Source organism: Phasianus colchicus, chromosome 29, assembly GCF_987193195.1.
Source record: "Phasianus colchicus chromosome 29, bPhaCol1.hap1.1, whole genome shotgun sequence".
NCBI lineage: Eukaryota > Metazoa > Chordata > Aves > Galliformes > Phasianidae > Phasianus > Phasianus colchicus.
The window spans coordinates 4,555,200-4,576,860 of NC_143464.1; the positions used below are offsets into that span (position 1 = coordinate 4,555,200).

The window sequence follows — 21,661 nt, forward strand, 5'->3', positions numbered from 1 at the left end:
TCCCCCAATGGGATGCGAGAGGGTGGGGCTTTAGCCTCAAACCGGAAGCGTGAGGCCGGAAGCGCGGCTTCGCGCTTCCGCTTCCGCTCTGTCAGAAGCGCCGAGGGCGGCGCAGGGCTTGCCGCCGTTCTCCGCGCGCTCTCGGGCTCCGTCCCGGGCCCGGACCCGCGGCCTGCGGGAAGGCCTCGGCCCCGCCGTCCGCTCCCGGATGAGCGGCGGCCGTTGGCGGAGATCCGCGGAGATGGTGCAGCCCGGGAGCGGGGCGGCGGCCGAGGTGGGGGCGGGTGGGGGCGGCGGCGGAGGAGGAGGAGGAGCGGCGGGGGGAGGAGGAGGAGACGAAGCGGCCGTGGCGGCTCTCGGAGCGGGGGGGCGAGGCCCGGTGGAGGCCGTGAGCCCGGAGGTCGTGCAGCGGCTGTTGGCCGAGAACCGAGAGCTGAAGGGTGAGGGGGGGCGGCGCTGGGAGGGGGCTGGGGGGCGCTGAGGTGTCGCTGGCAGGGAATTGAGGGGGACTGGGGGGGCTTGGGGGGGGCTGGGGGGGTTGTGGGGGGGGTGGAGGGGCTGGGGGGCGCAGAGATGTCACTGACAGGGAGTTGAGAGGGGCTGGGGGGGTTTGGAATGGGTTGGGGGGGGTTGTGGGGCAGTGAGGTGTCACTGACAGCGAGTTGGGAGGGACTGGGGGGGTTTGGAGGGGACTGGGGGGGTTGTAGGGGGGGTGGGGGGCACTGAGATGTCACTGAGAGGGAATTGGGAGGGGCTGGGGGGGGTGGAGGGGCTGGGGAGACATCATTGATAGGGAATAGGAGGGGGCTGGGGGGGGTTTGGAGGGGACTGGGGGGGATAGGGAGAGGGTTGGGGGGGTACTGGGGAAATATGGGGGGGGCTTGGGGGGATATGGACGGAATTGGGGGTGTACTGGGGGGATATGGGGGGGTTGGAGAGGGATGGGGGGCACTGAGGTCATTGATAGGGAGTAGAGAGGGACTGGGGGGGTCTGGGGGGGGGTTGGAGGGAGCTGGGGGGCACTGAGGTGTCACTGCCAGGGAATAGAGGGGGACTGGGGGGGACTGGGGGGCTGTGGAGGGGGCTGGGGGTCTGTATGGGGTCTGTGTCTATGTATATCCCTATAGGAGCTCTGCGGTGTGGCAGTGCAGCCCTGCGTGCCCCTCTGTGCCCCTATATGCTCCCCTATGGTCTCTATAGAAGCGCTGCGTCGTGGCACGCAGCCTCGTGTGTCCCTATTTGTCTCTATACATCTGTGTACATCTTTATGGTGTCTCTATACGTCCCTATAGGAGCCCTGTGGAGCGGCAGTTGCAGCCCTGTGTGTCCCTGTGGTCTCTTTATGTTCTTATACATCCCTATACGTTCTTGTGAGGTCTCTAAATGTCTTTATGTGTCCCCATGGGAGCGCAGCAGCGCAGCCCTGTGTGTCCCTATGTGTGTCTGTACGTCTGTACACATCCTTATGTTGTCTGCATGTCCTATAGGCGCCCTGCGGCGCGGCAGTGCAGCCCTGTGTTCCTCTGTGTGTCTGTACGTCTGTACATGTCCTTATGTTGTCTGTATGTCCCACAGGCGCCCTGTGGTGCAGCAGCGCAGCCCTGCGTGTCCCTATGTGTGTCTGTACGTCTGTACACGTCCTTATGTTGTCTGTACGTCCCACAGGCACCCTGCGGCGCAGCAGTGCAGCCCTGTGTCCCTATGTGTGTCTGTACGTCTGTACACGTCCTTATGTTGTCTGTATGTCCCACAGGCGCCCTGCGGCGCGGCAGCGCAGCCCTGCGTGTCCCTCTGTGTGTCTGTACGTCTGTACACGTCCTTATGTTGTCTGTATGTCCCACAGGCGCCCTGCGGCGCGGCAGCGCAGCCCTGTGTGTCCCTATGTGTGTCTATACATCTGTATATGTCCTTATGGCGTTTCCCTGTGTGTCCTATAGGAGCCCTGCGGCGCGGCAGTGCAGCCCCGTGTCCCTATGTGTGTCTGTACGTCTGTACAGGTCCTTATGTTGTCTGTATGTCCCACAGGCGCCCTGCGGCGCGGCAGTGCAGCCCTGTGTCCCTCTGTGTGTCTGTACGTCTGTACACGTCCTTATGTTGTCTGTATGTCCTATAGGAGCCCTGCGGCGCGGCAGTGCAGCCCTGTGTCCCTATGTGTGTCTGTACGTCTGTACACGTCCTTATGTTGTCTGTATGTCCTATAGGAGCCCTGCGGCGCGGCAGTGCAGCCCTGTGTCCCTATGTGTGTCTGTACGTCTGTACACGTCCTTATGTTGTCTGTATGTCCTATAGGCGCCCTGCGGCGCGGCAGTGCAGCCCTGTGTCCCTATGTGTGTCTGTACGTCTGTACACGTCCTTATGTTGTCTGTACGTCCCACAGGCGCCCTGCGGCGCGGCAGTGCAGCCCTGTGTCCCTTTGTGTGTCTGTACGTCTGTACACGTCCTTATGTTGTCTGTACGTCCCACAGGCGCCCTGCGGCGCGGCAGTGCAGCCCTGCGGCAGCGCTGTGAGGAGCTGCAGCGCCTGCAGTCGCAGCGCCGGGCGGAGCGGGAGCTGCTGCGGGGCCGGGCCGGACAGGCCAGGGCGCTGGTGGAGGCGCTGCGCAGGGAGCGGGACGCGGCCAGGGCCCAGGGGAAGGTAGGGTGGCCATATAGGGGTGGGGGGCGGCCCTATAGCACGGCCATATGGGGGGTGGGAGACGACCCTATAGGACAGTGCTATAGCACAGCCATACAGCCATGGTGGGGCGCCGGTGGAGGTGCTGCGCAGGGAGCGGGACGCGGCCAGGGCCGTGGGGAAGGTAGGGCCTATAGCACGGCCATATACGGGGTGGGGGGTGGCCATATAGGGGGCGGGGGGCGGCCCTATAGCACGGCCATATAGCACGGCCATACAGCCATGGTGGGGCGCTGGTGGAGGCGCTGAGCTGGGAGCGGGACGTGGCCAGGGCCGTGGGGAAGGTAGGGTGGCCATATAGGGGTGGGGGGTGGCCCTATGACACGGCCATATGGGGGGTGGGGGGCGGCCCTAAGGCACGGCCATATAGGGATTTGGGTATGGCCCTAAGGCACGGCCATATAGGGATTTGGGTATGGCCCTATGGCACGGCCATACAGCCATGGTGGGGCGCTGGTGGAGGCGCTGCGCAGGCAGTGGGACGCGGCCAGGGCCGTGGGGAAGGTAGGGCCTATAGGGCGGCCATATAGGGGATTGGGTATGGCCCTATGGCACGGTCATATAGGGGATTGGGTATGGCCCTATGGCACGGCCATATAGGGAATTGGGTATGGCCCTATGGCACGGCCATACAGCCATGGTGGGGCGCTGGTGGAGGCGCTGAGCTGGGAGCGGGATGCAGCCAGGGCTGTGGGGAAGGTATGGCCCTAAAGGGTGGGGGGCGGCCCTATAGCATGGCCATATAGGGGGCTGGGGGCGGCCTTATAGCACGGCCATATGGGGGGTGGGGGATGACCCTATAGGACAGCCATATAGCACAGCCATACAGCCATGGTGGGGTGCTGGTGGAGGCGCTGCACGGGGAGAAGGACGTGGTGTGGGCTGAGGGGAAGGTAGGCTTATAGGGGATGGGGTATGGCCCTATAGCACGGCCATGTAGGGGGTGGGGTATGGCCCTATAGCACGGCCATATAGGGGATGAGGGGTATGGCCCTATAGCACGGCCATATAGGCCTGTGGGGATGTACGGCCATATAGGGTTTCCTTATGTCTGTGGAGTTCCTATAGGGTTTCTGTTTCTATAGGGATTTCTATGGGGTTTCCATATGTCTGTAGTGGTCTTATGGGGTCTCTATTGTCTGTAGAATCTCTGTGGGATCTGTATATGTTTGCAGTGCCCCTATGGGGTCCCCATATGTCTGCAGCACCCTTATGGGGTGTTCGTCTCTATAGGGCCTCTGTGGGGTCCCCATATGTGTGCAGTGCCCCTATGGGGTCCCCATATGTCTGCAGTGCCCCTATGGGGTCTCCGTCTCTATAGGGGTTCCTATGGGGTCCCCATATGTCTGCAGTGCCCCTATGGGGTCTCCGTCTCTATAGGGGTTCCTATGGGGTCCCCATATGCCTGCAGTGCCCCAATGGGATCTCTGTCTCTATAGGGGTTCCTATGGGGTCCCATATGTCTGCAGTGCCCCTATGGGGTCCCCATATGTCTATATGGTCCCCATAGGATCCCCATGTGTCTGCAGTGCCCCTACGGGGTCTCTGTCTCTATAGGGGTCCCTATGGGGTCCCCATATGTCTGCAGTGCCCCTATGGGGTCTCCATCTCTATAGGGGTCCCTATGGGGTCCCCATATGCCTGCAGTGCCCCTATGGGGTCTCCGTCTCTATAGGGGTCCCTATGGGGTCCCATATGTGTGCAGTGCCCCTATGGGGTCCCATATGTCTGCAGTGCCCCTACGGGGTCTCTGTCTCTATAGGGGTCCCTATGGGGTCCCCATATGTCTGCAGTGCCCCTATGGGGTCTCCATCTCTATAGGGGTCCCTATGGGGTCCCCATATGCCTGCAGTGCCCCTATGGGGTCTCCGTCTCTATAGGGGTCCCTATGGGGTCCCATATGTCTGCAGTGCCCCTATGGGGTCCCATATGTCTGCAGTGCCCCTATGAACCCCCCCGTTTTCCCGCCAGAGCCCCACGGCTGCACCAGAGGTGACCCCGGAAGTGACCCCGGAGGTGACCCCGGAAGTGCCATCGCTGGGGGCCGCTCCCCCCTCCCCCCCCCGCAGTGAGGCCGGGGGGTTCAGCGCCCCCCAGGACCCCCCCGGGGCACCACAGGAGCTCAGGTGAGTTGGGGGGGGGGGGGGGTCGTTGAGGGGGACACCCCAAATGTCCCCAAATGTCCCCAAATGACCTCAAATGACCCCAATGTGCCGCCCCCCCCTCCCCCCCCCCAGGAGCACCGCGGAGCTGCAGCGCCGCCTGGCGGCCACGGAGGCTGAGTGAGTTGTGGGGGGAGATGGGGGGGGGGGGGGGGATGGGGGGGGTGGTTGGGACGGGGGGGGGGTTGGGGAGGGGCTCTGGGACCTTGGAGGGGGGTTGGGGACGGGGGGGGGGATTTGGGGACGTGGGGGGGCTAGAATTTGGGGGGGGGTTGGAGGATGTGGGGGGGTTGAGGAGGGGATGTGGGGCGCCATGGGGGGGGGTTGGGGTCCTGGGGGATGCAGTGGGGTCCTTGGGGCCGTGGTGGGGTCTTTGGGGATGTAATGGGGTCCTTGGGGCCGTGGTGGGGTCTTTGGGGATGTAATGGGGTCCTTGGGGCCATGGTGGGGTCTTTGGGGATGTAATGGGGTCCTTGGGGCCGTGGTGGGGTCTTTGGGGATGCAATGGGGTCCGTGGGTCATGGTGGGGTCCTGGGGGATGCAATGGGGTCCGTGGGGCCATGGTGAGGTCCTGGGGGATGCAATGGGGTCCCTGGGGCCATGGTGGGGTCCTGGGGGATGTAATGGGGTCCTTGGTGCCATGGTGGGGTCCTTGTTTGGGGCTGCAATGGGGTCCTTGGGGCCATGGTGGGGTCCTGGGGGATGCAATGGGGTCCGTGGGTCATGGTGAGGTCCTGGGGGATGCAATGGGGTCCTTGGAGCCGTGGTGGGATCTTTGGGGATGCAGTGGGGTCCTTGGGTCATGGTGGGGTCCTGGGGGATGCAATGGGGTCCTTGGGTCATGGTGGGGTCCTGGGGGATGCAATGGGGTCCTTGGGGCCATGGTGGGGTCCTGGGGGATGCAATGGGGTCCTTGGGGCCATGGTGGGGTCCTGGGGGATGTAATGGGGTCCTTGGTGCCATGGTGGGGTCCTTGTTTGGGGCTGCAATGGGGTCCTTGGGGCCATGGTGGGGTCCTGGGGGATGCAATGGGGTCCGTGGGTCATGGTGGGGTCCTGGGGGATGTAATGGGGTCCGTGGGGCCATGGTGGGGTACTGGGGGATGCAATGGGGTCCTTGGAGCCGTGGTGGGATCTTTGGGGATGTAATGGGGTCCTTGGGTCATGGTGGGGTCCTGGGGGATGCAATGGGGTCCGTGGGTCATGGTGGGGTCCTGGGGGATGCAATGGGGTCCGTGGGTCATGGTGGGGTCCTGGGGGATGCGGTGGGGTCCTTGGGTCATGGTGGGGTCTTTGGGGATGTAATGGGGTCCTTGGTGCCATGGTGGGGTCCTGGGGGATGCGGTGGGGTCCGTGGGTCATGGTGGGGTCCTGGGGGATGTAATGGGGTCCGTGGGTCATGGTGGGGTCCTGGGGGATGTAATGGGGTCCTTGGGGCCGTGGTGGGGTCTTTGGGGATGTAATGGGGTCCTTGGAGCCATGGTGGGGTCCTGGGGGATGTAATGGGGTCCTTGGGTCATGGTGGGGTCTTTGGGGATGTAATGGGGTCCTTGGTGCCATGGTGGGGTCCTGGGGGATGCGGTGGGGTCCGTGGGTCATGGTGGGGTCCTGGGGGATGCGGTGGGGTCCTTGGTGCCATGGTGGGGTCCTGGGGGATGCGGTGGGGTCCGTGGGTCATGGTGGGGTCCTGGGGGATGTAATGGGGTCCTTGGTGCCATGGTGGGGTCCTTGTTTGGGGCTGCAATGGGGTCCTTGGGGCCATGGTGGGATCTTTGGGGATGCAATGGGGTCTGTGGGTCATGGTGGGGTCCTGGGGGATGCAATGGGGTCCGTGGGTCATGGTGGGGTCCTGGGGGATGTAATGGGGTCCTTGGGGCCGTGGTGGGGTCTTTGGGGATGTAATGGGGTCCTTGGAGCCATGGTGGGGTCCTGGGGGATGTAATGGGGTCCTTGGGTCATGGTGGGGTCTTTGGGGATGTAATGGGGTCCTTGGTGCCATGGTGGGGTCCTGGGGGATGCGGTGGGGTCCGTGGGTCATGGCGGGATCCTTGTTTGGGGCCACGCTGGGTCCCCGGGGCCACGGTGGGTCGGTGGTTGCCCCCCAGGCTGGTGGCAGCACGGCAGGCGCAGGCAGCCGCGGAGCTGCGGGCGCAGGAGGCGGCGCGGGAGGCGGAGCTGCAGCTGCAGGCACTCAGGCGGCAGCTGGAGGTGGGGGGCTGGGGGGGGGGTGGGATGGGGGGGGGTGATGGGAGCAGGGGGTGAGGGGAGGGGACAGGAGGGGGTAAGGGGAGGGGGTGATTTGGGAGCATGAAGGGAGGGGTGATGGGGGGTGAGGGGAGGTGGGAGAGGATGGGAGGGGGGTGGGGAAAGGGGGAAGGAGGGAGGAGGGGGATCGGGGGTGATGCGAGGGGGTCAGGATGAAGGGAGGGGGTAGGGGGTGGGGGTGACAGGGGTGAGAGGAGGGGGTGAGAGGGAGGGGGCGATTCGGGGAGCATGAAGGGAGGGGGTGATGGGGAGTGAGGGGGGGGTGATGGGGGGTGGGGGGTGAGGGGAGGGGGTGAGGGGAGGGGACAGGAGGGGATAAGGGGAGGGGGTGATTTGGGAGCATGAAGGGAGGGGTGATGGGGGGCGAGGGAGGGGGGTGATGGGGGGGTGAGGGGAGGGGTTGATGGGGGGTGGGGGGTGAGAGGAGGGGGTGAGGGGAGGGGGTGATGGGGGTGAGGGGAAGGGGGTGATGGGGGTGGTGGCAGGGGGGTGATGGGGGGTGATGGGAGGGGACAGGAGGGGGTAAGGGGAGGGGGTGATTTGGGGAGCATGAAGGGAGGGGTGATGGGAGGTGAGGGGAGGGGGTGAGGGGAGGGGGTGATTTGGGGAGCATGGAGGGAGGGGTGATGGGAGGTGAGGGGGGGGTGGGAGAGGATGGGAGGGGGGTGGGAGAGGTTGGGGGGGGTGGGGAAAGGGGGAAGGAGGGAGGAGGGGGATCGGGGGTGATGCGAGGGGGTCAGGATGAAGGGAGGGGGGGAGAGGGTGGGGGTGACGGGTGAGAGGAGGGGGGGATTGGGGGTGTGGGGAGGGGAACCGGGAGGCGTGAGGGGAGATGGGGGTTGTGGAGGGGGGGTGGGAGAGGAGGGGATGAAGGGGGGTAGAGGGGGTGGTGGGGGGGGTGATGGGGGGATGGAGGAGTGGCGGAAGGAAGGGAGGGGGGTGGGGGGATGCGAGGGGGTCAGGATGAGGCGAGGGGATGGGGGAATGGGGGCAGGGGATGATGGGGGGATGGGGGGAATGAGGAGAGGGGGTGACAGGGAGGGGGTGATGGTGGGTGAGAGAAGGGGGTGAGGCGACAGGAGGTTGTGGGGGGGGTGATGGGGGGTGAGGGGAGGGAAATGGGGGGCATGAGGGGAGGAGGTGAGGGAAGGGGGTGATGGGGGGAGGGGGGAGGGGGTCAGGATGAATGGAGGGGGGGCTGGTGGGGGGTGAGGGGAGTGGATTGGGGGGGTGAAGGGAGGAGGTGTGAGGGGTTGGGGGGGGTGAGGGTGAGGGGAGGGGGCTGACGGGGGTCCCTGCCGTCCCCCCCCAGCAGGACAAGGCGCAGGTGAAGGCGCAGGTGACGTCGCTGCTGGGAGAGCTGCAGGAGAGTCAGAGCCGGCTGGAGAGCAGCCGCAGGGAGAGGGGGGAGCTGGAAATGAGGTGGGGGAAGCGGGGGGGGCTGGGGGGTGGGGGCACCTTGTCTGCCCCCCATCGGGTGCCATGGGGTGCCCTTGTCTGCCCCCCATTGGGTGCCACGGGATGCCATTGTCTGACCCCATTGGGTGCCCCTATCTGACCCCCATCGGATGCCATGAGGTGCCCTTGTCTGCCCCCATTGGGTGCCCCTATCAGACCCCCATTGGGTGCCATGGGGTGCCATTGTCTCCCCACATGGGATGCCATGGGGTGCCCTTGTCTGATCCCATGGGGTGCCGTTGTCTCCCCCCCATGGGGTGCCGTTGTTTGCCCTCTATTGCCCCCCATTAGGTGCCCTTGTCTGCCCCCCGTCGGGTGCCATGGGGTGCCCTTGTCTGACCCCATTGGGTGCCATGGGGTGCCCTCGTCTGCCCCCCATTGGGTGCCCCTATCAGACCCCCATTGGGTGCCATGGGGTGCCATTGCCTCCCCCCATCGGGTGCCACGGGGTGCCCTTGTCTGACCCCCATGGGGTGCCCTTGTCTGCCCCCATTGGGTGCCCCTATCTGACCCCCATTGGGTGCCATGGGGTGCCATTGCCTCCCCCTATCGGGTGCCACGGGGTGCCCTTGTCTGCCCTCACGGGGTGCCCTTGTCTGCCCCCATTGGGTGCCCTTGTCTGACCCCCATCGGATGCCATGAGGTGCCCTTGTCTGCCCCCATTGGGTGCCCCTATCAGACCCCCATTGGGTGCCATGGGGTGCCCTTGTCTGACCCCACTGGGTGCCCCTATCTGACCCCCATCGGGTGCCATGGGGTGCCCTTGTCTGACCCCTCTGGGTGCCCTTGTCTGCCCCCCATGGGGTGCCCTTGTCTGACCCCATTGGGTGCCCCTATCTGACCCCCATCGGATGCCATAAGGAGCCATGGGGTGCCCTTGTCTGACCCCATTGGGTGCCCCTATCTGACCCCCATCGGATGCCATAAGGAGCCATGGGGTGCCCTTGTCTGACCCCTCTGGGTGCCCTTGTCTGACCCCCATCGGGTGCCATGGGGTGCCCTTGTCTGACCCCCATCGGATGCTATGGGGTGCCCTTGTCTGCCCCCCCTGGGTGCCCTTGCCTGCCCCCCACGAGTGACGTTTTCTGCCCCCCGCAGGGCGCAGGCAGCGTCGGAGCGCTGCCGGGCGCTGGAGGAGGCGGCGGCGGCGCACAGCGTGCAGCTGGACCAGCTGCGCCTGCAGGTGGCCAACCTGGAGGCCGCGCTGCGCGTCGAGCGGCAGGGGGCCACCGAGGAGAAGTGAGTGGGGGGCCGGGCTGGGGGGGTTGTTTCGGGGACCCCCCCCCCCGGGGCTGATGGGTCTCACCGTCCCGCCAGGCGCAAGCTGGTGCAGCTGCAGGTCGCGTATCACCACCTGTTCCAGGAGTACGACGCCCACATCAAGGCCAGCGTGGAGGGGGACAAGCGCAGCCAGGTCGGGTCCTGCGGCGTCCCCAGCCCCGTTCTGGGCTCCTCTGATGACATTTCGGGTCCTTCTAGGGGTCCCCAGCCCCATTTCAGGTCCATCTGATGACATTTCAGGTCCTTCTAGGGGTCCCCAGCCCCATTTTGGGGTCCTCTGATGACATTTTGGGTCCCTCTGGGGTTCCCCAACCCCATGTCAGGTCCATCTGATGACATTTTGGGTCCTTCTAGGGGTCCCCAGCCCCGTTTTGGGGTCCTCTGATGACATTTCGGGTCCTGCGGGGTCCCCAGCCCCGTTTTGGGGTCCTCTGATGACATTTCGGGTCCTTCTGGGGGTCCTCAGTCCCATTTTGGTTCCCTGTGGTGCCATTTCAGGTCCCTCTGAGGGTCCCCAGCCCCATTTCAGGTCCCTCTGATGACATTTTGGGTCCTTCTAGGGGTCCCCAGCCCCGTTCTGGGGTCCTCTGATGACATTTCGGGTCCTGCGGGGTCCCCAGCCCCGTTTTGGGGTCCTCTGATGACATTTCGGGTCCTTCTGGGGGTCCTCAGTCCCATTTTGGTTCCCTGTGGTGCCATTTCAGGTCCCTCTGAGGGTCCCCAGCCCCATTTCAGGTCCCTCTGATGACATTTTGGGTCCTTCTAGGGGTCCCCAGCCCCGTTCTGGGGTCCTCTGATGACATTTCGGGTCCTGCGGGGTCCCCAGCCCCATTTCAGGTCCCTCTGATGACATTTCGGGTCCTGCGGGGTCCCCAGCCCCGTTTCAGGTCCATCCAATGACATTTTGGGTCCTTCTAGGGGTCCCCAGCCCCGTTTTGGGGTCCTCTGATGACATTTTGGATCCCTCTGAGGGTCCTCAGTCCCATTTTGGGTCCCTCTGGGGGTCCCCAGCTCTATTTCAGGTGACTCTGATGACATTTTGGGTCCCTCTGGGGGTCCCCAGCTCTATTTCAGGTGACTGATGACATTTCGGGTCCCTCTGGGGGTCCCCAACCCCATTTCAGGTCCATCCGATGACATTTTGGGTCCCTCTGGGGGTCCCCAGCCCCATTTCAGGTCCCTCTGATGACATTTTGGGTCCTTCTAGGGGTCCCCAGCCCCGTTTTGGGGTCCTCTGATGACATTTTGGGTCCCTCTGAGGGTCCTCAGTCCCATTTTGGGTCCCTGTGGTGCCATTTCAGGTCCCTCTGGGGGTCCCCAGCTCTATTTCAGGTGACTCTGATGACATTTCGGGTCCCTCTGGGGGACCCCAGCCCCATTCTGGGGCCCTCTGATGACATTTTGGGTCCCTCTGGGGTCCCCAGCTCTATTTCAGGTGACTGATGACATTTCGGGTCCCTCTGGGGGTCCCCAACCCCATTTCAGGTCCATCCGATGACATTTTGGGTCCTTCTAGGGGTCCCCAGCCCCGTTCTGGGGTCCTCTGATGACATTTTGGGTCCCTCTGGGGGTCCCCAACCCCATTTCAGGTCCATCCGATGACATTTCGGGTCCCTCTGGGGGACCCCAGCCCCATTCTGGGGCCCTCCGATGACATTTTGGGTCCTTCTAGGGGTCCCCAGCCCCGTTCTGGGGTCCTCTGATGACATTTCGGGTCCTGCGGGGTCCCCAGCCCCGTTCTGGGGTCCTCTGATGGCATTTCGGGTCCTTCTGGGGGTCCTCAGTCCCATTTTGGGTCCCTGTGGTGCCATTTCAGGTCCCTCTGGGGGTCCCCAGCCCCATTCTGGGGCTCTCTGATGACATTTCAGGTCTCTCTGGGGGTCCCCAACCCCATTTCAGGTGATTCTGATGACATTTCAGGTCCCTCTGGGGGTTCTCTGATGACATTTCGGGTCCCTGTGGTGCCATTTCGGGTCCCTCTGGGGGTCCCCAGCCCCATTTCAGGTCCCTCTGATGACATTTCAGGTCCCTCTGGGGGTCCCCAGCCCCATTTTGTGTTCTTTTGGTGCCATTCTGAATCCCTTCAAGGGTCTCCAACCGCTTTTCAGGTCCCTTTGGTGCCATTCCAGTTCCCTCTGGGGGTCCCCAGCCCCCTTTCAGGTCCCTTTGGTGCCATTTCAGGTCCCTCTGGGGGTCCCAGCCCCATTTTGAGTCCCTCTGGGGGTCCCCAGCCCCCTTTCAGGTCCCTTTGGTGCCATTTCAGGTCCCTCTGGGGGTCCCCAACCCCATTTCTGGTCCCATTGGTGCCACTTTCAGGTCCCTCTGGGGGTCCCAGCCCCATTTTGAGTCCCTCTGGGGGTCCCCAGCCCCATTTCAGGTCCCTTTGGTCCCATTTTGGGTCCCTGCGGTGTCCTCAATTCCTTTTTGTGTCCCTTTGGCCTTATTTTGAGTCCCTTTGCTCCCTCTGCCCCCATTGGTGTGACGTTGGGTGACACTGGATGACACCAGGTGATACTGAGCGATGCCAGGTGACATCAGGTGACCTTGGGTGACATTGGGTAGCACCAGGAGATGCTGGGTGACACCAGGTGATGTTGGGTGATGTTCTGCGACACCAGGTGCCACTGATGCCATCGATGCCATCTGCAGGGCACAGTGTGGCAGCTGGCAGAGGTGCCACCAGGTGCCACCAATGCCATTGATCCCGCAGGGCACAGCTGGCAGAGGTGACACCGGGTGCCACCAGGTGCCACCAATGCCATCGATGCCATCCCGCAGGGCGCAGCGCGACAGCTGGCGGAGGTGACACCGGATGTCACCAGGTGCCACCAATGCCATCGATGCCATCCGCAGGGCGCGGCGCGGCAGCTGGCGGAGGTGACACCGGATGTCACCAGGTGCCACCAATGCCATCGATGCCATCCGCGGGGCGCGGCGCGGCAGCTGGCGGAGGTGACACCGGATGTCACCAGGTGCCACCAATGCCATCGATGCCATCCGCAGGGCGCGGCGCGGCAGCTGGCGGAGGTGACACCGGATGTCACCAGGTGCCACCAATGCCATCGATGCCATCCCGCAGGGCGCGGCGCGGCAGCTGGCGGAGGTGACACCGGATGTCACCAGGTGCCACCAATGCCATCGATGCCATCCCGCAGGGCGCGGCGCGGCAGCTGGCGGAGGTGACACCGGATGTCACCAGGTGCCACCAATGCCATCGATGCCATCCCGCAGGGCGCGGCGCGGCAGCTGGCGGAGGTGACACCGGATGTCACCAGGTGCCACCAATGCCATCGATGCCATCCCGCAGGGCGCGGCGCGGCAGCTGGCGGAGGTGACGGCGCAGCTGCAGCAGGCGGAGGAGGCGCTGGCGGCCAAGCAGGAGCTGATCGACAAACTGAAGGCCGAGGCTGAGCAGCAGCGAGCCGCCCTCGAAACCGTGCCGGTGCTCAAGGCGCAGGTGGGGACGCCTGGGGGACATCGTGGGGACACTTCGGGGCACCACGGGGATGGGGTGGGGGTGTGGGGGTGTCATGGGGACATGGGGGTGCTTTGGGGACATCGTGGGGACACTTCGGGGCACCACGGGGATGGGGTGGGGGTGTGGGGGTGTCATGGGGACATGGGGGTGCTTTGGGGACATCGTGGGGACACTTCGGGGCACCACGGGGATGGGGTGGGGGTGTGGGGGTGTCATGGGGACATGGGGGTGCTTTGGGGACATCGTGGGGACACTTCGGGGCACCACGGGGATGGGGTGGGGCTGTGATGGGGACGTGGGGATGGTATGGGGGCGCTTTGGGGTGCTTGGGGACATCTTGGGGACACTTTGGGGCACCACGGGGATGGGGTGGGGGTGTGGGGGTGTCATGGGGACATGGGGGTGCTTTGGTGACATCTTGGGGACACTTTGGGGCACCATGGGGATGGGGTGGGGATGTGGGGGTGTCATGGGGACATGGGGGTGCTTTGGTGACATCTTCGGGACTCTTTGGGGCACCACAGGGATGGGGTGGGGGTGTTATAGGGGCATTGGGGTGCTATGGGGACGCTTTGGGGTGCTTGGGGACACTTTGGGGCACTACAGGGATGGGGTGGGGGTGTGATGGGGGCATTGGGATGCATTGGGGACACTTTGGGTTGCTTTGGGGACGTCTTGGGGACACTTCGGGGCACCACAGGGATGGTGTGGGAGTGTTATAGGGGCATTGGGATGCTATGGGGACACTTTGGGGTGCTTTGGGGACATCTTGAGGACACTTTGGGGCACCACAGGGATGGGGTGGGGGTGTTATGGGGGTATTGGGATGCTATGGGCACACTTTGGGGTGCTTGGGGACATCTTGGGGACACTTCGGGGCACCATGGGCATGGGGTGGGGGTGTGATGGGGACGTGGGGATGGTATGGGGGCGCTTTGGGGTGCTTGGGGACATCTTGGGGACACTTTGGGGCACCACGGGGATGGGGTGGGGGTGTTATAGGGGGCATTGGGGACACTTTGGGGTGCTTGGGGACATCTTGGGGACACTTTGGGGCACCACGGGGATGGGGTGGGGGTGTTACAGGGGTATTGGGATGCTATGGGCACACTTTGGGGTGCTTGGGGACATCTTGGGGACACTTTGGGGCACCACAGGGATGGGGTGGGGGTGTTATGGGGGTATTGGGATGCTATGGGCACACTTTGGGGTGCTTGGGGACATCTTGGGGACACTTCGGGGCACCATGGGCATGTGGTGGGGATGTAAGGGTGCTATAGGGACCCTTTGGGATGCTTGGGGACATCTTGGGGACACTTTGGGGCACCATGGGCATGGGGTGGGGGTGTGATGGGGACGTGGGGATGGTATGGGAGCGCTTTGGGGTGCTTTGGGGACATCTTGGGGACACTTTGGGGCACCACAGGGATGGGGTGGGGGTGTGATGGGGGCATTGGGATGCTATGGGGACACTTTGGGGTGCTTTGGGGACATCTTGGGGACACTTTGGGGCACCACAGGGATGGGGTGGGGGTGTTATAGGGGGCATTGGGGACACTTTGGGGTGCTTTGGGGACATCTTGGGGACACTTCGGGGTACCACGGGGATGGGGTGGGGGTGTGATGGGGACGTGGGGATGGTATGGGGGTGCTTTGCGGTGCTTGGGGACATCTTGGGGACACTTTGGGGCACCACAGGGATGGGGTGGGGGTGTGATGGGGGCATTGGGATGTTATGGGGATGCTTCAGGGTGCTTTGGGGACATCTTGGGGACACTTTGGGGCACCACGGGGATGGGGTGGGGATGTGGGGGTGTCATGGGGACATGGGGGTGCTTTGGGGACATCTTGGGGACACTTTGGGGCACCACAGGGATGGGGTGGGGGTGTGATGGGGGCATTGGGGTGCATTGGGGACACTTTGGGGTGCTTTGGGGACATCTTGGGGACACTTTGGGGCACCACAGGGATGGGGTTGGGGTGTTATGGGGGCATTGGGATGTTATGGGGACGCTTTGGGGACATCTTGGGGACACTTTGAGGGCACCATGCGGATGTGGGGGTGTTATGGGGGCATTGGGATGCATTGGGGACGCTTTGGTGACATCTTGGGGACACTTTGGGGCACCACAGGGATGGGGTGGGGGTGTTATAGGGGCATTGGGATGCTATGGGGACGCTTTGGGGTGCTTTGGGGGCATCTTGGGGACACTTTGGGGCACCACAGGGGTGGGGTGGGGGTGTTATGGGGGCATTGGGATGTTATGGGGACACTTTGGGGTGCTTGGGGACATCTTGGGGACACTGGGGCACCACGGGGATGGGGTGGGGATGTGGGGGTGTCATGGGGACATGGGGGTGCTTTGGGGACATCTTGGGGACACTTTGGGGCACCACAGGGATGGGGTGGGGGTGTGATGGGGGCATTGGGATGCTATGGGGACGCTTTGGGGTGCTTGGGGACACTTTGGGGCACTACAGGGATGGGGTGGGGGTGTTATGGGGGCATTGGGGTGCATTGGGGACACTTTGGGGTGCTTTGGGGACATTTGGGGACACTTTGGGGCACCATGGGGATGGGGTGGGGATGTGGGGGTGTCATGGGGACATGGGGGTGCTTTGGGGACATCTTGGGGACACTTTGGGGCACCACAGGGATGGGGTGGGGTGTTATAGGGGCATTGGGATGCTATGGGGATGCTTTGGGGTGCTTGGGGACACTTTGGGGCACTACAGGGATGGGGTGGGGGTGTGATGGGGGCATTGGGATGCATTGGGGACACTTTGGGTTGCTTTGGGGACGTCTTGGGGACACTTCGGGGCACCACAGGGATGGGGTGGGAGTGTTATAGGGGCATTGGGATGCTATGGGGACACTTTGGGGTGCTTTGGGGACATCTTGAGGACACTTTGGGGCACCACAGGGATGGGGTGGGGGTGTTATGGGGGTATTGGGATGCTATGGGCACACTTTGGGGTGCTTGGGGACATCTTGGGGACACTTCGGGGCACCATGGGCATGGGGTGGGGGTGTGATGGGGACGTGGGGATGGTATGGGGGCGCTTTGGGGTGCTTGGGGACATCTTGGGGACACTTTGGGGCACCACGGGGATGGGGGGGGGTTGTGATGGGGGCATTGGGATGCATTGGGGACACTTTGGGGTGCTTTGGGGACATCTTGGGGACACTTTAGGGCACTACAGGGATGGGGTGGGGATGTTATAGGGGCACTGGGATGCATTGGGGACACTTTGGGGTGCTTTGGGGGCATCTTGGGGACACTTTGGGGCACCACAGGGATGGGGTGGGGGTGTTATAGGGGGCATTGGGGACACTTTGGGGTGCTTGGGGGACATCGTGGGGACACTTTGGGGCACCACGGGGATGGGGTGGGGGTGTTATGGGGGCATTGGGGTGCATTGGGGACACTTTGGGGTGCTTTGGGGACATTTGGGGACACTTTGGGGCACCATGGGGATGGGGTGGGGATGTGGGGGTGTCATGGGGACATGGGGGTGCTTTGGGGACATCTTCGGGACACTTTGGGGCACCACAGGGATGGGGTGGGGTGTTATAGGGGCATTGGGATGCATTGGGGACGCTTTGGGGTGCTTGGGGACACTTTGGGGCACTACAGGGATGGGGTGGGGGTGTTATGGGGGCATTGGGATGCATTGGGGACACTTTGGGTTGCTTTGGGGACGTCTTGGGGACACTTTGGGGCACCACAGGGATGGGGTGGGGGTGTTATAGGGGCATTAGGATGCATTGGGGACACTTTGGGGTGCTTTGGGGACGTCTTGGGGACACTTTGGGGCACCATGGGAATGGGGTGGGGGTGTGGGGACGCTGTGGGGACGTTGGGATGCACTGGGGGCACCTTGGGGATGTGGGGACACTTTGGGGGCAGGTCCCCTCAATGCCCCCCATGTCCCCCGCTGACCCGATTCCCCATTCATAATTCCTTGTTGCCCCCCCCCACCCTCTGTCCCTCTTGCACCCCATTTTCCCATTCTGCCCCATAACTCCTATTGCCCCCCCCCCAACCACCACCTGCCCCCCATCTCCTCTCTCTGCCCCCAATGCCCCCCTATATCCCCACATCCCTTCTATCTGCCCCCCATGCCCCTTGTTTGCCCTCAATGCCCCCCACCCCCTCTATCTGCCCCCCATAACTCCTGTGCCTTCTCTATGTGCCCCCAATGGCCCCCGTTTCTCCCATACCCCCCCACTCCATCTTCCCCTGATCCCCTCCCATACACCCACATCCCCTTCCTCTGTCCCCACTCCCCCCCACCCCTCCCACCCCCTCTCTCCGCCCCTAATGCCCCCCCATACCCCCACATCCCCTTTATCTGCCCTTAATGCCCCCCATTGCTCCCATACCCCCTACTGCTCCATCTGCCCCTTTATCCCCCCCAACCTGCCCCATACCCCCCCCCATCCCCTCTATCTGCCTCTGATGCCCCCTTACCCCCCCACATCCCCTTTATCTGCCCCCAATGCCCCCCCATTGCTCCCATACCCCCCTACCGCCCTCCCTTATCCCCCCCACACCCCCTTTATCTGCCCCCACTGCCCCCCACTCACCCCATCCCCCCCCCACCCCCTCTATCTCCCCCCCATTACCCCCATAACTCTCCTCTATCTGCCCCCACTGCCCCCCATCGCTCCCATTCCCCCCCCCACCCCCTCTATCTGCCCCCGCTGCCCCCCACACTTCCTCTATCTGCCCCCACTGCCCCCCATCGCTCCCATTCCCCCCCCACCCCGTCTGTCTGCCCCCATCCCCCCCCCCTCTCTGTGCCCCCCCAGGCGGACATCTTTGCGGCAGACTTCGCGGCGGAGCGCGCGGCCCGGGAGCAGCTGCACGCCCAGCGGGAGGCGCTGCAGGCGGCGCTCACACAGCTGCAGCGGCAGCTGCGCCTCGAGGCCGAGGGGGCCGCCAGGTCGGGAGCCCCCAGCACCCCCGGACCCCCGCCCTGGGACCCCCATCAGCTCCCCCCCCAACTCCCCTTAACCCCCATCCCCCCCCAGACCCCCACCCTGGGACCCCCCCTCAGCTCCCCCCCCAACTCCCCTTAACCCCCATCCCCCCCCAGACCCCCGCCCTGGGACCCCCCTTCAGCTCCCCCCCTGACTCCCCTTAACCCCATCCCCCCCCAGACCCCCACCCTGGGACCCCCCTCTCAGCTCCTCCCCCCCCAACTCCCCCTAACGCCCAACACCCCCGGACCCCCGCCCTGGGACCCCCCCCCAGCTTCCCCCCCCGACTCCCCTTAACCCCCACCCCAACACCCCCGGACCCCCACCCTGGGACCCCCCTCTCAGCTCCTCCCCTTAACCCCCATCCCCGCCAGCACCCCCAGACCCCCATACTGGGACTCCCCCTCAGCTCTTCCCTCTCCCCCCCCCCCCCAACTTCCCTTATCCCCCACCCCCCCAACACCCCCAGACCCCCACCCTGGGGCCCCTCTCTCAGCTCCCCCCCCCGACTCCCCTTAACCCCCAGACCCCCACCCTGACACCCCCCCATCAGCTCCCCCATCCCCTCCCCAGCACCGCCAGACCCCCACCCTGGGACCCCCCCCTCAGCTCCCCCCCCAGCTCATCTTGACACCCCCCCCCGGGTCCCCAACACCCCCAGACCCCCACCCTGCGACCCCCCCCCCCCCAGCTCCCGTACCCCCCCCAACTCCTTCTAACCCCCATCCCCCCAACACCCCCAGACCCCCATACTGGGACCCCCCCTCAGCTCCCCCCCCTGCCCCCAACACCCTGTGAGCCCCCTCTCAGCTCTCCTTAACCCCCATCCACCCCCAACACCCCCAAACCCCCACCCTGGGACCCCCCCTCAGCTCCCCTCCCTGCCCCCAACACCCTGTGACCCCTCTCTCAGCTCCCCCCTCCTCCAACTTCCCTTAACCCCCATCCCCCCCAGACCCCCACCCTGGGACCCCCCCCCTCAGCTCCTCACCCCCACAACTCCCCTTAACCCCCCCCCCCCCCCCCCAACACCCACAGCCCCCCACCCTTGGACCCCCCCTCAGCTCCCCCTCCTGCCCCCAACAGCCTGGGACCCTCAGCTCCCTTCCCCCCAGCTCCTCTTGACCCCCCCGACCCCCAACACCCTCAGACCCCCACCCTGGGACCCCCCCCCATCAGGCCCCTCCCTGCAACTCCACTTGACCCAAAATACCCTCCCCCCCCCAAACCCCCTTCTAGAACCCCCCCCAAAATATCCTCCCCCCCCCCCAAACCCCCTTCTCTAACCCCCCAAACCCCCTCTAACTGCCCCCAAAACCCACCCTCCCCAAGCCCCCCCCCCCCAAAGCCCCTTCTCTAACCCCCCCAAAATCCCCTCCCCAAATCTCCCACCCCAACCCCCCTCTCTAACTGCCCCCCCCCAAATCCCCCCCCCCCAGGGCACGCATGGAGGAGATGCGGAACCGCCACTCAGAGCTGCGCCCCCCAGCGGGCAGTGAGTAGCCCCAAAATGGCCCCGATTTGCCCCAAAAAGGAGGCGATGACGTCATCATGTCCTTATCTTACCCCCCTCCCCCCCCAATAGGTTTTGGGGTGCCCCCCCCTCCCCAGGAGCTGCCGGATTTCTGCTGCCCCAAATGCCAGTACAAGGCGCCCGACATGGACACGCTGCAGATCCACGTCATGGAGTGCATCAAGTGAGGGGGGGGGTCCCCAAAATATGAGGGGGGGGTCCCAAGAGCTGGAAAATCCACCCCCCAGAAACTGGGGACCCCCCCACAGGAACTGGGAGATCAGCCAAACATTGGGGACACCCCTACAGAAACCAAAGGATCGCCCCAGAAATTGGGGACCCCCCCTAGAATTGGGGACCCCCTTCCAAAATCTGGGGGGGTCCCAAAGTATGTGGGGGGGTCCCAATATTTGGAAAATCCCCCCAGAAATTGGGGACCCCCCCCACAGAAACGAGGAGATCAACCAAACTTTGGGGACCCCCCCCAGAAACCAAAGGATCCCCCCAGAAATTGGGGACCCCCCACAGAAACAAGGAGGTCAGCCAAACATTGGGGATCCCCCCCCAGAAACTAAAGGATCCCCCCAGAAATTGGGGACCCCCCCCGCAGAATTGGGGACCCCTTCCAAAACCTGGGGGGGTCCCAATATTTGGAAAATTCCCCCAGAAATTGGGGACCCCCCCCCCACAGAAACGAGGAGATCAGCCAAACATTGGGGATCCCCCTCTGGAAACCAAAGGATCCCCCCAGAAATTGGGGACCCCCCCCGCAGAATTGGGGACCCCTTCCAAAATCTGGGGGGGTCCCAATATATGTGTGTGGGGGGGGTCCCAATATTTGGAAAATCCCCCCAGAAATTGGGGACCCCCCCCACAGAAACAAGGAGATCAACCAAACTTTGGGGACCCCCCCCAGAAACCAAAGGATCCCCCCAGAAATTGGGGATCCCCCCAGAATTGGGGACCCCCTTCCAAAATCTGGGGGGGTCCCAAGATTATGGGGGGGATCCCAAAAACTGGGGAACTCCCCCCAAAATGGCAGGGACCCCTCAGAATGTGGGACCCCCCCCAGAATCCCAAGAACCCCCCAAATGTGGGACCCCCCCCTGCAGAAATGGGACCCCAAAACATGGGAACCCCCCCCAAAAAAATATCTGGAGGGGGCCCCAAAAATGGGAATCTGCCCCCAAAATTGGGGGGGACTCCCAGAAGATTTTTGGGGCGGGGGGGGGGGGCCCTAAAAGCTGCAGAAATGCCCCGAAATGGAATAAATGTTGGAAATGTAAACTGCCAAGGTTTGGGGGATGGGAGCTGAAAGGGGCAGAATTCACCCCAAAAATTAATGGGGTGACCCCATAAAACACGGAACAACCCCAAAATCTGAACAACCGGCCCTGAAATCCCAACAATTGACCCCAAACCCCCAATGATTGACCCCCAAATCCCAACAATTGACCCCAAAACCCCAAGAAGAGGCCCCCAAAATCTGAATGATTGACCCCAAAATCCCAATGATTGACCCCAAAATCTCAGGAATTGACCCCAACATCCCAACAACCGACCCCCAAACCCCGAGAGTTGACCCCAAAACCCCAACGAAAAACCCCAAAATCCCAACAATTGACCCTAAAAGCTCAAGAAGAGGCCCCCAAAATCCCATTGACCCCAAAATCCCAACAACTGACCCCAAAACCCCAACAACTGACCCCAAAACCCCAACGACTGACCCCAAAATGCCACCAACCGACCCCAAAACCCCAACAAACAACCCCAAAATCCCAATGATTGACCCGAAAATCCAAACAGCTGACCCCAAAATCCCAATGATTGACCCCAAAATCCCA

General features: G+C 63.7%; 1 protein-coding gene across 4 annotated transcripts; it reads left to right on the forward strand.

The window, feature by feature from the left end:
* The first annotated feature begins 84 nt into the window (after positions 1-84).
* IKBKG (inhibitor of nuclear factor kappa B kinase regulatory subunit gamma) lies at positions 85-20,503 on the forward strand. Of its 4 annotated transcripts, none has more exons than XM_090126816.1 (12): positions 85-440; positions 2,466-2,635; positions 4,646-4,800; positions 4,912-4,956; positions 6,941-7,043; positions 8,413-8,522; positions 9,657-9,797; positions 9,876-9,972; positions 13,147-13,296; positions 18,134-18,267; positions 19,744-19,799; positions 19,890-20,503. In XM_090126816.1, the coding sequence occupies exons 1-12, from the start codon at positions 209-211 to the stop codon at positions 20,003-20,005; spliced, it is 1,509 nt and encodes a 502-aa protein (XP_089982942.1). In that variant the 5' UTR covers positions 85-208; the 3' UTR covers positions 20,006-20,503. The 4 variants fall into 4 exon arrangements, with proteins under 4 accessions (XP_089982942.1, XP_089982943.1, XP_089982944.1 ...); XM_090126817.1 differs by having other exon boundaries at positions 8,416-8,522; XM_090126819.1 differs by lacking the exons at positions 85-440; positions 2,466-2,635 and adding an exon at positions 3,083-3,178.
* The last annotated feature ends 1,158 nt before the right edge of the window (positions 20,504-21,661 follow it).

What these genes read in the sequence shown, in the direction of transcription:
- IKBKG (XM_090126816.1), top strand. Translation starts at nt 209, where the DNA reads ATGAGCGGCGGCCGTTGGCGGAGATCCGCGGAGATGGTGCAGCCCGGG. An exon ending in CGAGAACCGAGAGCTGAAGG is followed by an intron (nt 441 to 2,465) that starts GTGAGGGGGGGC and finishes TACGTCCCACAG; the next exon opens with GCGCCCTGCGGCGCGGCAGT. An exon ending in CTGGCGGCCACGGAGGCTGA is followed by an intron (nt 4,957 to 6,940) that starts GTGAGTTGTGGG and finishes GTTGCCCCCCAG; the next exon opens with GCTGGTGGCAGCACGGCAGG.